We start from the raw sequence: 15,738 nt of genomic DNA on the forward strand, positions 1-15,738 counted from the left end.
CAGCTGAAGATTCGCATATTTCTTGAAGATAATGTCATAGTTAACGGCAGTTAAATTATATTTATGTTTTTACATTATAGCCACATTCAAATACTTGAACAATTGTTGGATATTTTACCGTGACCTTTGATCCCCTGATTTTTCATCTAGCACCACTAGCAGATTGACATTGTGGCTTTGCCACAACTTTTGGATGTATTGCCATGAAATTTAGTACATACATCAATGTTCCCCTCAATGTTAACTGTAATAACTTTGGTGATCCCTTGATCTTTCATCTAGGGCCATCATCATTTGTCCAATACGTTGATTTATGACCAAATACCCGAAAAACCAATGACATTCCCATGAGCCTCAGCTGTACTTTGTGTTGAGTTCTAGTTAACAAATGTTAGCATTATAACTAGCTACTCAGTATTATTTTCACTTCTAGTAAATACTGTTGCTGCTCTTCCAAAGTACACAATGTTGCATGCAGTATGCATTCAATTGGGACATACTACTTCGTCATAACATTGCACCTTAAACTTTGACCCTCTTGCTCATACATCCGCTCCCCAGAGGATTGTGGGTCAGAATAGCCAGAAAAGTATAATGGTTTGTACACTAAAAATTAGGATTTGGGATTAAATTAGTTAACTGTTTAAAATCTCATATTATTATTGTCATCTATAACAGTAAATGTTTTTGTTCAAGTATAATATGTGCTGCAAATTCCATTGTCGCAACCGAAATCTGATTATTGTCAATATTTCGTACTGTTAAGTTCTTCGGTAAAGTAGGAATATTGGACGAAATAGGCTATTAATATCAAAACTGTGGTTACTCTTACATATTTCATATCAGTATCAACATAAAAGCATGCTTTATATGAATACAGTAAAATTGTCAAATACTAGTATGTCATAGATTAAGAGACCAGATGCATGAATGTTGCTTTTTTTGTTTCAACGATACCAATCGGTCAGAGTTGTATAGAGTCATTCATTTTTGCTTTATAGACTCTTAACTTCCTGTTATGAATTATTATCACTGTAACAATGTTTATAAAAGATAAAACTAGGCCTTTATAACACCCAACGTGACACAATGTTTCTCTTTATGATGAGAAAATGTAGTGTACCCAGTTCTGTTGAATCAGGTGTGTGGGAAGGATTTTCCTCATTACAGTCACGGATGTCGCTCCCGAATAGTAAATATGGGCTACATCGCTTAATAAACTTGTTGACTTGTGTATAAAGAACATTTGAAATGTGTTGACTCTTTTCCAAGGACACTTTGGCCTTATTATCTCTCTAAATCTAATCGTAACCTTTTAACAGTTTGACATGTAAGAAAGTTAAAGTTCTTGCTTTATAATGATCTCATTAAGGTAAAATGTCTATAGAATTTCTCTGGATATCAATTAACGTCGTTTAATCAGCGTTATTGTACATTTATATTACAGAGTGAATTTGCACTAATGACATGGAATGAATATAAGAGAACTCAAGAAAAAGTGTATCAAGATGAAGACAGATAACTAACAATGATAACAGAATAATATTATACATGACATGAAAGTCATTTCTGTTCTCTTTTTTTCTTATAGATTTAAGTGATTCAGTTTCGAGACCTGTTTACTTGATACTTGTTTGACCCCCGAGGTTGAGCAAAATGTCTTAGAACATGCGTAGTTAATCAAGAGAACCATTCCCACTTCACAAATAAACATCCCCTCAATATGGGGATATTTCAGTGAGTCACTCTCAAACACAAACAAGCCTGGCTGTCCCTCTGCTTCCCAATCGTCCTTTGTGGAAGTTGAGCTCTCCTTTCACCCCCTCCGGGATGTGCTTGCATCATCCTCCTAAAGTCAACATGTAGAGGGACATTGGGTGGTCTTTTTCTCTCTGTCAGACCAGCGCGTCAGTACAAAGCTGAGTGTAAGTCATGACAGCGGAGCCCCTGACTCAATGCTGCCTCGGTTAATCAGTAACCAGGGTGGGAGTACTGGCTGGCCGGTTTAAAGTAAGGGAGCAGAGGAGCCAGGACCTCACTCAGCACCTCACTCAGCAGCAGCAGACACACACGGTAAGAGCAAACTTTTACTTTATCTCAGCAATCGTCTTTTGATTGTGCAGTGCAGTGAATGTACAGACTCTTCAGAGATGAGAGGAACTGTTTGGAGTCCTATAACAGCTGGGACTAATCCATTATGTTCTACAAAAGCTAAACATCATGTTCTAAATGTCTAAAATGTGTCCAACCGCCTCTCTGACAAGCTTTTTGTTTAATTTAAGGGTTATTTACTTAATAAAAAAAACGGTACAACTAAAATTGAGCTTAAAGACAAAGCTGAATCTGAATAAACCAAATAAACATCCTCACCCATAAATTGGGTGGGTGAGTTTTGTGTAAGAACATTTGAGTGCGCCAGTTTTATTGATTAGGTACCAAGGCCATGTTCTGTGGTGCGTTTCCAAATAGAGGGAAAATCTAGTGTTTGCTCACCTCTTACAAGAGTCCATCAGTCCACATTTCTGCACGTTCAACTCAAAGGATAAAGTCCTATTTTTGCATAAGAGCACTCACCAACGTTATTCTCCTCCACAGACAAGACATCTAGGTTAACGCATAAAAAGTGTTCACGAAGGAGTAAAAGTTGTCAGTTCAATTTAGAAGGCCAACTGCAGTACATCAGTACTCTCTGCACTCAATAGGAGCTCCAGCAACAAAATTGCAATGAGAAATATCTCAATTAACTTAAATATATACTTATTTATATATGTGTGTGTGTGTAAAAGTTTGTTCTGTAAAAAATCTATTAATTTATTCAAGATTATGTGTTTATGTGTTCAGTTATTACAACATGCAGCCAAATTCGACGCAAGAATCATATTTTCCAGTCAAAGTGAACAGTTTTGTCTTAATATATGTTGACAATTTGGTCTGATGTCTGCCTGAGCACACTCAGTTTGTGTCCCTAATCTGAAAGCTGCTTTAACAGGATCCAAATATACAACAAATAATATCCAAATGAAACATCCATCTTATTTTAGTCTGTGAACGCATACAAATTCGCACACAGATGTGCGTAGATGTGTCTTCATTATCTATGCGACCTCTGATGCAGAGGGTAATGCCTGCTCTCATTCACTGACCAGCATGAGAGGGGACACACAAAGAGCAATCAATCCATCGCTGACATGCCGCTCTATGTCCAATGTTCCTGCCAGCCAATCCTGTCGGAGACAGAGAACCAGATCCAGCCAGATTTCTGACGAGAGTCACATTAGTGGTGATATAGCATTCACAAGCCGCCCAATGCAAAGTGCTCGCTAAGACTCAAGAGGCAGCTAATGGGTTGAAATGCTCAAGGTAATTCATTGTGAACTAAAAATAGCTGTCTATCTCCACAGGAGGAATCATTTCAAGGTGACTACCAACAAAAGGTAAAATGCGGTCGCCTCTTCTAGCCTTTCTGCTCTGCTGCTACCTCTCAGGAAGCCAAGCCAACCGCGTCTACGTCCACCCCTTCTACCTCTTTGCCGCGGAGAATGTCAGCTGCGAAACCCTGCACACCCAGACCTCCAAGCCTCTGGAGACGCTTCCTGTGTCCCTTCTTGATATTGAAGTCCTCACACCAGACAGCAGGGACCCGTCGAAACTGGACACACAGAGGCAGAACATCACAGTGAGGACGGCGGTCCTGGCAGAGCTGGTAAACTCTCTGGGCCTGAGGATGTACCAGGCTGTCAGCAGTAAGCAGCAGAGCACCAACACCCTGTTCTCTCCAGTCAACACCTTTGGATCCCTCGTCACCTTCTTCCTAGGGGCCTCCAAGAAGACTGCAAGCTTATTCCAGGTCTTTGCTTTTGATTTGTTCTCATTGTGGAGATATCCCAAAAGGGTTTTAGGCAAGCAGAACCTGCTGATCCTTTACTATTTTGAAAGAGGGGATGATTGATGCAGCCCTAACCATCTATGTGATAATCAGGTCTCTTTGTTCACTCAAATATGTTAATCTTTACCAAAGCAATTCTTTCCTTGTAGTCTATACTAGGCCTGAGCAGAAACACCGACCGAGTGGACTGCGTGTCCTTCGTGGATGGACACAAGGTTCTCAGGACCCTGCAGGCCATTAACTCTCTGGTGGACGACGGACCCAAAGATGAAATCACCACCCAGGTCTGGACCTTCATTCGCCAGGACGCTCAGCTCTCCGAGGACTTTATTCAAGGCATGCAGGAGTTCTCCGACACATCGTTCGTCCGCGGCGTGGACTTCTCCAAACCTCAGGAGGCCGAGCAGCTGGTGAACAGCTTTCTGGAGAAGACATCAGACGGGAGGGTGAAGGGCATCTTCAAAGATCTGAACTCCAGCAGCGACCTTCTGTTTGTTTCTTCCTTCAACTTCCAAGGTGTGTTTCTTCTTCCTCTCACTTTATTTTACAGTTTGCGTAATCTTCAATCTTTATCATAATGCCAGGATTATAATATTAAATCAAGCCCGATACCACTTATTATGACCACAGTCAGATTTGCAATAAATCAAATGGCTGTAGATGTAACATACATGTGTCAGTCAAACTTAGCTTTGTGCAGTTGACCCAGATGCTCATGTACCAAACTGAAATCCTGAGTTCTGTCAACTACTGCGCCACCTTGCATTAGCTGATTGTGTTCTTTGGTTGTGTCTATTTAGGCAACTGGAGGACAGCTTTTCAACCAGAGAGGACCTCCTTGCAGGAGTTTCATGTGGATGAAACAACCACAGTGATGGCTGCACTGATGACCCACACGGGTCAATACCACTACCTGAATGATAAGGTACATTTTAGTTCAGGATATTGTTTGTCATCACATATTTGCAGCTGTTAAATATGAAATTTACTTGGTTGAGTATTCAAATGTAATATTTTTCTTCTGTCCCCATGAAGGTACGGCGGTGCACAGTTGTCAAACTGTCTCTGAGCAAACGGTCTTATATGTGGCTGGTCCTGCCTCATGAAGGCTCCAACCTCCACGACATTGAGTCTAAGCTGCTCACTGGCGTCATGTCTGAATGGCACCAGAGCCTCCAGGAAGGGTGAGTATTGTGATTTTATAAAACCCTAAATCCAGTCCTAATATGACCGTAAATTCTTAATTTCATTCACAATACCACAAGCTGGGGGACTGAACATTTTAAGCATCTTTGGTTGTAATGACGTGTTATGTCCCCGTTGTGCATCCATTTTTTATTCCATTCATGTCATGCGACTCATAGTATTTTCAGTAGTCAATGTGTATTTCTGTTCAAATTTCACTTTTTGTGTTGAATAGCTCAGTCTACAATCTTAGGGTAATTAAGAGTTATTGCATGATGTAATAGTTATAATTGCAGTTTCAGAAATCAATATCAGAAACAGTTTTATTGTCGAGTAGATTTGCACATACAAGGAATTGATATACACACAGAGCTATATATTTTAAAGCGAGATCGAGTTGGGTACAGTCCCATTTCATTTCAAATACGTTTACTTTACGATCTGTCTCTCTTTCTGTCCATTCGCCCAGTCTGTTGGAGCTGTCCCTCCCAAAGTTCTCCATGTCATCTACGACTTATATGCGCGACTTGCTGACCAACATGGATCCAGTACTTGAGGCCGGGCTGTTGGGCTCTCAGGCTGAATTCAGCCAACTCAGCAACATCAACCCTTTCACTATCGATAAGGTGAACTACATGAGCGGTCATCTTGTCATAAAAAACACTTTGTGTGTGTATCATTAACTGATCTCTCTGTGTCCTCTCAGGCCGTCAACAAGGTGTCGTTTGAGATGTCCGAAGAAGGCGCAGAACCTCAGGACAAGGTCCAGGAAGCAGGCGTCCCTCTGAATCTGACCATCAACCGGCCATTCTTCTTTTCTGTTATAGAGGGCGATTCTAACGCCATCCTCATGCTGGGAAAGATCACCAATCCCACACTGTAAAGTTATATAGAATTTAAAATGATCTTGTTTTCCAGCTAAAAAAAAATGACCACACAGCACATGAGGAATGAAGCACAACCTCGCTCAAGAAGGACTCATCAATATTCAACAGTGTTATCTTTCACCACCTAGCTGATCTCTCCTCAAACTCAGGAGTCACTGGGGATCCCTGTCTCAGTATTTATGAAAAGCTTTTACTTTATGCTGAGTTGTTTTCAAGCAGACTGTTAAAAATCCTAATTTGTTTTTCTTCTGTAAAAGTATTTTTCAGTAGAGTAGGTACAGTAACCACGATTCTCTATGATGAATGACTAATACGTTGTATATTGTAACTAAGAGTATATTTTTGTTTTGTTAACATTTGTGATTGCTGAAATAAAACTTGTTTCCCAATATAGTTCAAATGTCATTGGTTTTCATCAGGATGTCAGACAATTTTGCTACAAAATGACATACCAGCCAAAAATATTGAATTGAATGAATGACAAACTAAAATCTGTTGTGACCAACAAAGTAAGTGTTAAGAGATTTGAACTTAATGTTTTGAAAAAGAAATTATTCTCATTCAAAAAGAGATGAGAAAAACTTTAATATATTATCTCATAAAAGCCTTCATTTGTATAGTATGTCATAATAAAAGTCATAGTATAATATGTAATGCCTCATATTAATGTCATGAAAAAGTTAAACCATAGTAGGTCATAAAAAATGTCAGTATAGTCTGTCATAAAAATGTCAAGAAAGTAATATTTAGTATTTATAAAAATGTCATAAAAAAGTAATTATAGTATGTCTTAATATGTCATAGTATAGTATGTCATGATTTTGAAAAAGTCAGTATGGTCATGGAATATGTATATAAATGTCCAAAGAGCCATCATATAAAAGTCATTAAATAAAATGTAAAAAACGACATGGGTTAGTATGTCAAAAAAAGTCATGTCATGAAGATTATAATCAATATTAATACAATTTTATCATATAGTAAAAAATGTATATTGAAAACTCAAAGTATAGTATGTCATAATATTAAAAAGTCCTAGTATACTTTGTCCATAAAATAATTCCTAAAAAGTCATAAAATAAAACGACATAAGATAGTATGTCAAAAAAGTAATAGTATGTCATAAAGATTTAAAAAATGATAGTATAGTAACATAGTATAGTGAGTCAAAAAAGCCAAGTTAGTATATTATAAAATGTAAAAAAAGTCATTTTACAAAAAGTCTAAGTATTGTATGCAACAAAAATTGGAAAACCAATTATATATGTCAAAAAATGTCAGTCATAAAACAATGTCAAAAATGTCATAAAAATGTATACAAATATATTTAAAAAAAATAATATATATATATATATATATATATATATATATATAGAGAGAGAGAGAGAGAGAATATATCTCGTAGTATAGAATGTCCTAAACATTTCAAAAGGTCTATAATGTCATAAGATGTATGCAGTGCAAACATCTAGCTAGCTAACGAACTTTACATTAAAACACACAAATTCAATGCTGTATCCACAGTTCTTTATTTGATTCCAGAGTTAATTATATTATAAAACTTTGATTTTAACATAAATGTACATGTTACACACCAACAGACTATTTGAGAGGAAACCTTCACCGTGTAGCAGAATTTAGACAAACATGGTTTCATTGACATTCTCTCTTTACAACGTAAAGTCTCGAGAATCTTGTTATGCAACATTCTGGCCCAACATGTATAATGATTGGTACAATCACTTTCTATAGAGCATTGCATACCACCAGCATCGGGTATCAGTCAGCAGGTGCTATGTCTAAGAGTAGAACTGCACCAAGGACTTTTTTTTAATAATACATCCACTGTGTACGTTTTGATAGTTTGTTTATTCGATTAAATCCGAAAAAGGCAGAAAAATGACTCGCACCCTCGCCACGTCCTCCCCGCAGACAGGAGGCTTCTAGTTAGTAGTTGACTTCTTATTTTTAATAATTGATGACTGATGACCCCTATTTCTTTGGAGCAGGTGGCTACATGGTAAACATTGAACCCTCAAAGTCTGCAATAAATGGAGATGATTTTGTAAAAGGATTTCAGTGGTGTCAGCTCTTGTCATACATTCTTTGTGGCCTGATCATTATAAACTGCCACCAGGCCATGACTTTAACCATGACTGGACTATCTTCCCAAGTTTTCAGGCAACGCAGCATGTGAATGGGTTTCAGTTACTATGCAGTCAACCTTTTTACTGGGTCTGTTCAGCGAGCTCTCGGGCCTCTTTCACCAGGTCCATCAGTGTAGAGAACATGGGGATGTCACTTGGCTGAAGACCCATCTTCTGGATCTGAGGCACACAACAGAGCAGTGGAAGAGAGAACAATCCAAAGCATTTCAGTAGCAGTATGCAACCTCCGCAATATTTGCCCAAGGAATGTGCATTCTTAGTCACATGCTTAAATATTTGTCTCCACAGATGTCTGCATGTGTTTGTGTACTCGTCAAACACCACCCACCTGTTCCCCGAGGTATTCCACATCCAATGCGAGTTGAAGTCGGATCTTGCTGTCGTCTGTGAGTGCACCGTTCGCTCCGGCCGTGGTAGTCGTGCTCGCACCTTTTCTGGCTTGTTTCAATCGCTTCAGACTCTCCTCCATCTTTCTCACTGAGCTCAGCACCTCTGAGATGGTCTCATAATACCTGAAAGAGATGGAAAATGAAAGTAGGTAACGCAAAATGTAAAATGAAAGTCTCTAAATTATATTAAACGGAATAGTTCATTATGTGAATTTCAAGCACAGGTGATACTTTTTAATTCTGGTAATGTTTCTGGGCCCATTTGTCTTGGCAGGGGTCTTACCTCTGTGTGCAGTCAGACAGCGCAACTCGCAGCCACTCTTGTGCTGTAGTGGGGGTGACAAGCTCTGATGAGTCGGTCAGCAACTGATGTAACGGGCGTAAGGCGTTGTCCATGTAGGCGGATGCACGCACTGGCAGATCCTAAATAAAGCAATATACATTTCAAAATTTGCCTGTGTTAACGATTGCTGTTGGTAGGAAACTGAATTTGAGTGTGTTGTTTCGTTCCTGTTGAGAATAAGGAGAGGTGGTTGATATCTTGTCGAAACCGTTCTGTCGCAACACCGGCAAAAACACACCAGGCAGCTGTGAAGTGTGGCTCACTGCAACAATTGCATTTTTCTGCGGCTGGGAAGAATGTTCATGTGTTTCAGGCAGTATGAGATTCTGAAGAAAACTTAATCAGGACATCCTTCTTCAACGGGTGTCTGTGTTTGTGTGCTGTATGCCAACAGTGTTTTCCCTAAATTCCCTCTCCAATAGTGATTCCCAATAACATGTTTAATAAATTCTTGGCACAAGTTCAACTAACTGGAAAGCCCAGTTTTTTCAAACTGCTATTTTCAAGGTAAATTATAAACATTTAATTAGTATGCTGTGTTAGAGCGAATACTAACGTCAACAATTGAATGCCATTCATGTATTAATAGGATAAATTTATTTATTTTCAAGTTCCATCAAAATCTGGCAGTCACTACACTTCAAAAGGTTAATTTTTTTTTAGAATTTCCACCAGAAAAAAAACGTTTATACCACAACACAGTTCAAAGTGCATTCGTCCTGCAGGTTTTGTGTAAATCGGACAAAGGTTTGCCTCCCAGATACGTGCATGTTTGCAGCTCCACTGACCTTATTAGTCCTGCGGTAGAGTCGCGGAACCTCAGAGGCACTCTTCAGGAAGCGGCAACAGCGCTCAGTCAAATGCTGGGTCATCCTGGTGTTCAGAGTGGGAACGCTACTTGACAGGCAAGTCTTGGAGTCCGTTAGAGCATCTGAAATAGAAGAGGGCACGAGTAAAACTACACACACGGTCTGATTTGCCCTGGTGCTCAAATCGGGGATATCGAACAAGGAAGCCAAGAGCCATGGAATGATTTGATTTCTCGACCGACATGTTCTCTTTGAAGATGTCATGCTCAAAAGCCTGAGGATTGAATGGTTACATTTTAAATGTCAGTGATCGCTGGCATTTATGTTTTGCATTGCCGTGTGTCTCCTGGCATGTTTTCCATAGAAATAAGACCACAGCAGAAAAGGTCCAACAATCCCCCCCAATAATAAAAAAATCCTGCAAAAAGATTTGAAATCCCACAAATATTACAATTTCTATTCATAGAAGTATTGAATGCTTCACAACATCATGAAATCGTCCTTCTTCCTCATTAATAATAAGATGAAATTACTTCAAACTCACCTTCCACAATAGCAATGTTTTTGAATCCGATGGCTTCTAACCGCTGTCTGACCATCTCTGTCAACTCTGGTATCTAAGAGGACGACGAGCAAACTGTCAGTTTAGAAACAGTTAAGTGGAAACCACTACATGGTTAACCCCATAAGTATAAAATGCATTTTATATTAGCACTACATATGAAAATGTATGTATTTAGTTTGTGTACCTGCTCCTGCAGCTTTTGGATGTCAGCTGCGATGTAGACCAGCTGTTTGGTGGACAGAGACGCAGGACTCCCACTCTCACTGCCGCCCTCATCCATTGACGTTCGGCTGGAGGTGGAGGAGGCGGAGCTCGGCAGAGGCCTGGTTGGCTCTTTAGTCACTTCAGTGGATGGAGTCTTAGTCAACACCTGTGCGGACGCCAAGCACGATGAGGAACACAAGCAGGCCACAGCAACACGGCTAGTCATTGCTTACATACTGCTTTGTTGGAATAATTATAGTCCTCAGGTTTAATTAAGTTTACCTCGTCAAGAAACTTGGCATATCGTGCGTAGAGCTGCAGTGTGAGCTTCCAGAAGCGATGGGCCAGAGGTGACAGGTAGACTTTGTCTGACCAACATCTCATAAGGCAGGACCACAACACCTCAGATACCTGCAGGTGGTACACACTGCCAGCTGGACATGAACAGACACAGAGACAAAGTTACTTTGGCCAAGAGATTAGGTACACCATGGTGTTTATGATAGTAAATATATTCCTACCTTGTGCAGCCTCGAGTCTATCACTGATGGCGTTCTCCAGACTCCCTGCGATTTCCTTGTACCTGGAAAAACAATCAATGTGTTATCATCTTATTCAGCTGATATGCACATGCTCATGACGTGAAACACCACTGTGTGCGTTGGAAATTCACGACTTTCCAGAACAGCTGAACTGTGCAGGTTTGTGTTGTGAAATGAGGTCACAAGCCCTGCTCTTTACAGTGTGTGTGTGTGTGTGTGTGTGTGGGAGGAGGTTGACAAATAGTGGACAACTTTACTTTTTCACACAGATCAATAGCCGTTCAGTCAAGGTCCAGTGTCATGTTTATGGGCTATGTTTAGTATAGTAATACGCTGACACATCCTCAGTATATACATTTCTTCTTGTCATAATTTTGCATGAAACTCACACATCCATAAGCAATTTTCCATATTACAATAAAAATGTTCTTCTAAAAATGCTGGCAGGCTGCAATTTAAATCAAAGCGTGTCTCTTGAGTTCCACAAGCGAGACCGGTCAATTCTTCAAAATACATGCTGTGCAGAAAATTCCTCCTTCACTGACGTCTGACTATATTCACTCAAGCCGAGACGTCTACATTAACAGTAAAACACACTGCATGCAAGTGAACATGATGTATGATTGTGTTAATGTATGAATTTCATTCTAGTTTGCCATGATATCCTGATACTGGAACTGAATGACGGATGTTCTGTTTCGGAGAGTTACAGGAATGGACGCAGCCCTCGTCTGATCTGATGACTGAAAGTATTTTTTTTGGGGGGGGGGGGGGTTCTGAGTATTTGACAAGCACTTCTGAAAAAGCATACTGCCAGCTTTTCCTGTTCCAGCCAAGAACTAGTATACATATTACCCCCCCCCCCCCCCCTCTAACCCTCTCCTGGCCCCAGCTTTGTATTAAACAAACAGACATGAGAGGGGTTTCAATCTCTTTCATCAGGAAAGCAAACAACGGTTAGTTCCAAAAGTATCAAACTATTCCCAGAAAGAAGTGTGTTTTCTGTACTTTGAGTATGTAGAGTATAGATCATATTGAGGTAATATGCACCGTAGTTGAAAGTAGACCGGCAGGTTCCATTTGTTGTGGAAGCTGGTGTATGAGGGATGCACTCTCAGTCTCTTCACACTGGCCTGCGAGCTGCACTGACGCTCAAACCTCCGCACAAACTCCATACTTGCACTGTAACGCTAAAAAAAAAAAAAGAATATGAAGAGTCAACAGACAGCACACGCAGGTGAACTCCTCAATCTAACATACAAAGAATGAATGAATTAATGAATGCACACACACACACCAACTGTGTCACTGTGGCTGTACCTCATAGAACATGTCCGGGTTTCCGGGGTTGAAGATGTGGGCCAACCTCTCCTCTATCCCTCTGATCATCTCTGGCCACACAGAGTTCACCAGGAAATCATACCCTGGCACTACGTCAGCTTTGTCACTGAGGAGAGAGTGACACATTCAAAATATGTTATGATAGCATCTACTTCGGTCACTACTCCAGCCACTGATTCATTTTATGTACACAAACTAGGAGTAATAGTTCAAATATTCAAATATGTTGAGCAAATGATGCATGGTAATTTTGGTAATATATGAATACTAAATAAAGACATTTCAAAAGATATACTCAATATACTGAACGCACCAGCGCTACAGATGAAAGCGGGTCATGTGCTTCACATATAGAGGATTTCAAAACAATCAACACAACAAAGAGTTGCTTGATCTAAGCATGCGTTGAATGAATTTGCCTCCATGATAATATTAATACCTGGATATGGCTCCTCCAGTGACCTCTCTAAGCAGTCGACAGTGATGAGGAACGAACTCCAACAGTCTAGAGTACATCAACTGGAGCCCATTCGGACTAGACTTCACCACCTCTTCTACTATCACCTGAAGAAGGAAATGAGACGAGAGCATATTCCGTCAAAAGTTATCAAATAATGTCTGAAAGTCCCTTGGATCTACAGTATATCAAAATACGAGTGGCATGTTTACCTGGTCCATGTACGGCTTGACGAGCACCTGTCCTACCAGGGCCTCAGCATCTCGAGTCTTGTCTATGGTGGCATACGTCCTCAGGCAGTGACGCACCATGACCACGTTGGATGTTTGCAGACCCTCAATCAGCACGCCCTCCAGAGACTGCTGCAGCATGGAGGTGATGCCTGCGATACGCTGGCAGAGGACACAAACCATGTCGATTGTATTTGTCAATTAATGTTACGACTGAAGGATTGACAGAAAAAGCAGCAAGACAGACAAACTGACTGAATAACCCGGTGGCTATTCATTTATCAGCTGTCTTGATTGATAGACCCATTGACACTTACAGGTCTGACTTTGTCCAGTAGGGGCATGCCTTTGCTCTGTACAGCGTGGAACTGCAGCTGGTTGAATTCTGTAGCAATCCTCTCCAGGATATGACCTGCTAACAAGGGACTGTACACAGACAGACATGAAGTCAGACACGAAGGCTTAGGGCTACATCCCTGCATTAATCAAGCTCAAACAATATATATATATATATAAATATGGCTTTTCAAACTGCAGCTTAAAAATAAATCGTACATACAAATTTAAAAACAGGATCTTTTCTAGCTTATCTAATTTATCTACTGATGGACATCCTATTTGTGATATTTGGTGAGGGCCAACTGCCATTACTTGCCCACGTTTGACTAAGTTATCTACTAACTGATGCCAGTGGGTCTGTTAGCATGTCGGTTTCCCACCTGCTGGTTTCTAGAGAGCTGGATTCCTTGGAGTTCTGCGAGTGGAGGATCTTCTCAATCTTCTCCACTGAGCGCACCACCTGAATCAGCCTCAATACATACACCTGACGGACGGGACAATAAAAGTAAGATGAACATTAATGGAGTTTGTCCCATAGAGTAGACGACTGTCTACTATCGCAAGTTATCTTCTACATGAAAAGTTGGAAAACTAGTATATGTGTATTTTTAAAAGGTGATTCTAAAATATGTTTAATGATGAATACAAAACAGGATCAGATGCTTCACTCAGACAGGAAGAAGAGGAACCACACCTTTTTTTTCTGCAGATCTTCCTGTTTGGCTAGCTGGTTGTCTATAGCCTGAACCACCTCACTCACACAGGAACGCAGACTCTGCAATAGATAACAGCCACAAACATGCATGAACGCACTGTGGCAGGAATTGGTCGAAGCTTACAGTATACTTTATCAGAACACATACCATAACCTCCTCTCGTAACTGTCCCAGTGGCACAGAGAGCTGATTGAGGGCTTTGTCCATCCCCACCTGAGACGAAGGGAGCAGAGGTCTGACATTAGAAACCTCACGCAGATTAACTTTAATAATCAAAACAGCTTGGTGTGCTCTCTTTCACTTTTCAAGAGCATATTAAGAGCCACTTTGTGGACCACAAGCTGCTGGTTGTAAAGTCCACATCGCACAACCACATTACTAACAACTGACCAGGTTGGTGGAGAGGTTAACAAAGTCGGCATAGTCCTTGTTGATGAGCTCCACCATGGCCGTTTTAAGCAGCTTGTAGTAGAGCTCCAGGTCCTCCCTCATCTCCTCCAGCTGCACCTGCTTCCGACACTCCGACACAAACTGGTCCACGTCAAAGTCATCCTGCAGACAGAGACACAACCGACAATAAGACACCACAGACCGGAAGGATAACGTCGCAGACAGATACATGTATATTTAACAGCAGCCATGCATACAACTACACACAGTATTACGAGCAGAACATGGAAAGAGAAAACTAATCGACCTAGCTACAGACAATAAAACGCATGATACAAAATGCACATTTTACTTTTTACTAACGTATTTTGTCGTGTGATTGAAGTTTAGACTCAGCATTAAGTATCTATATTCAATAACAAACGAGAAAGGTTTAAGAAACGAGCAGACAGCATCAACTCAACAGTTAAAAGCTAATGCTAGCTAACGTTAGTTTAACAGCACAAGCCATCGATAACAAACGTAAAGGACTCATACCTTCATAAAAACATCCTTGTCGAAGCACAAAGAATCGGGTCCCTTTGGTAGATTCATGTTGAATTATAAATAACAGATACAACGAACATGCAAATGGAATATCAGGAGTCTCCAGCTAGCTGCAGCAACTAGGCTTCCGCAAACATGGCAAACGCACCAACGAGGAAGAAGAGACAGGAAGAGCACTGGACGGGTTAAAATGATACTACAGTGCCCTCCGTCGGCAAGTAGAGGTAGTGTACGGTGGCCAGGCGCGGTGAGGGCGTCTCAACCATCACAAAAAACCGCCTGTTAAAATGTAAAATAGATAAATCTAGTTAACCAACTGCTTTTTTAGATAAAAAGTCTAATGAACTTCAAGTTGCATATGATTCCATTAAACAGATGAAGTGTTCATTGCAGGATGACATGTTGCTGTCATAGGCTATTATTTGGAACAGGGTAAAATATGTATGTCCATCTCAGGCCTTCAGTGCAAAAGAGTTCTGGGATTTTAAATGCTCACAGCATTTTGAAGACAGAAAGAAAGAAAGAAAGAAAGAAGGAAGAACATGTACAGTGCCCCATGTAATCAAGATGGCCATCTTTTATTGACACTGACGAGGGATCATTACAAAATATGTTTGACAATGTTTATGGCCAGCAGTACATGATGTTAAATAAATGTGGCACATTAATGCCTCCTGCAGGGCAATAAAGGCTCCATAATGACCCTGCCAACCATCAAATTCTGATAACATACTGTGCTTT

General features: G+C 40.4%; 2 protein-coding genes across 2 annotated transcripts; one reads left to right on the top strand and one right to left on the bottom strand.

Annotated features, from left to right (window-relative positions):
- Nucleotides 1–1,996: 1,996 nt before the first annotated feature.
- agt (angiotensinogen) lies at nt 1,997–6,341 on the top strand. Its single transcript, XM_079169038.1, has 7 exons — nt 1,997–2,073; nt 3,402–3,847; nt 4,036–4,402; nt 4,687–4,811; nt 4,922–5,070; nt 5,541–5,697; nt 5,778–6,341. The coding sequence occupies exons 2-7, from the start codon at nt 3,440–3,442 to the stop codon at nt 5,952–5,954; spliced, it is 1,383 nt and encodes a 460-aa protein (XP_079025164.1). The 5' UTR covers nt 1,997–2,073; nt 3,402–3,439; the 3' UTR covers nt 5,955–6,341.
- Nucleotides 6,342–7,482: 1,141 nt separating this feature from the next.
- On the bottom strand, nt 7,483–15,125 carry cog2 (component of oligomeric golgi complex 2). Its single transcript, XM_079168285.1, has 18 exons — nt 14,989–15,125; nt 14,452–14,613; nt 14,209–14,274; nt 14,040–14,120; nt 13,726–13,829; nt 13,324–13,432; nt 12,989–13,168; nt 12,759–12,883; nt 12,299–12,425; nt 12,029–12,168; nt 10,958–11,019; nt 10,719–10,870; nt 10,417–10,602; nt 10,212–10,284; nt 9,647–9,789; nt 8,799–8,938; nt 8,455–8,638; nt 7,483–8,285 (listed from the first exon to the last, which is right to left on the bottom strand). Exons 1-18 carry the CDS (start codon nt 15,043–15,045, stop codon nt 8,187–8,189), a joined length of 2,190 nt encoding a protein of 729 aa, XP_079024411.1. The 5' UTR covers nt 15,046–15,125; the 3' UTR covers nt 7,483–8,186.
- Between the last annotated feature and the right edge of the window lie 613 nt (nt 15,126–15,738).

Source organism: Pholis gunnellus, assembly GCF_910591455.1.
Source record: "Pholis gunnellus genome assembly, chromosome: 11".
NCBI lineage: Eukaryota > Metazoa > Chordata > Actinopteri > Perciformes > Pholidae > Pholis > Pholis gunnellus.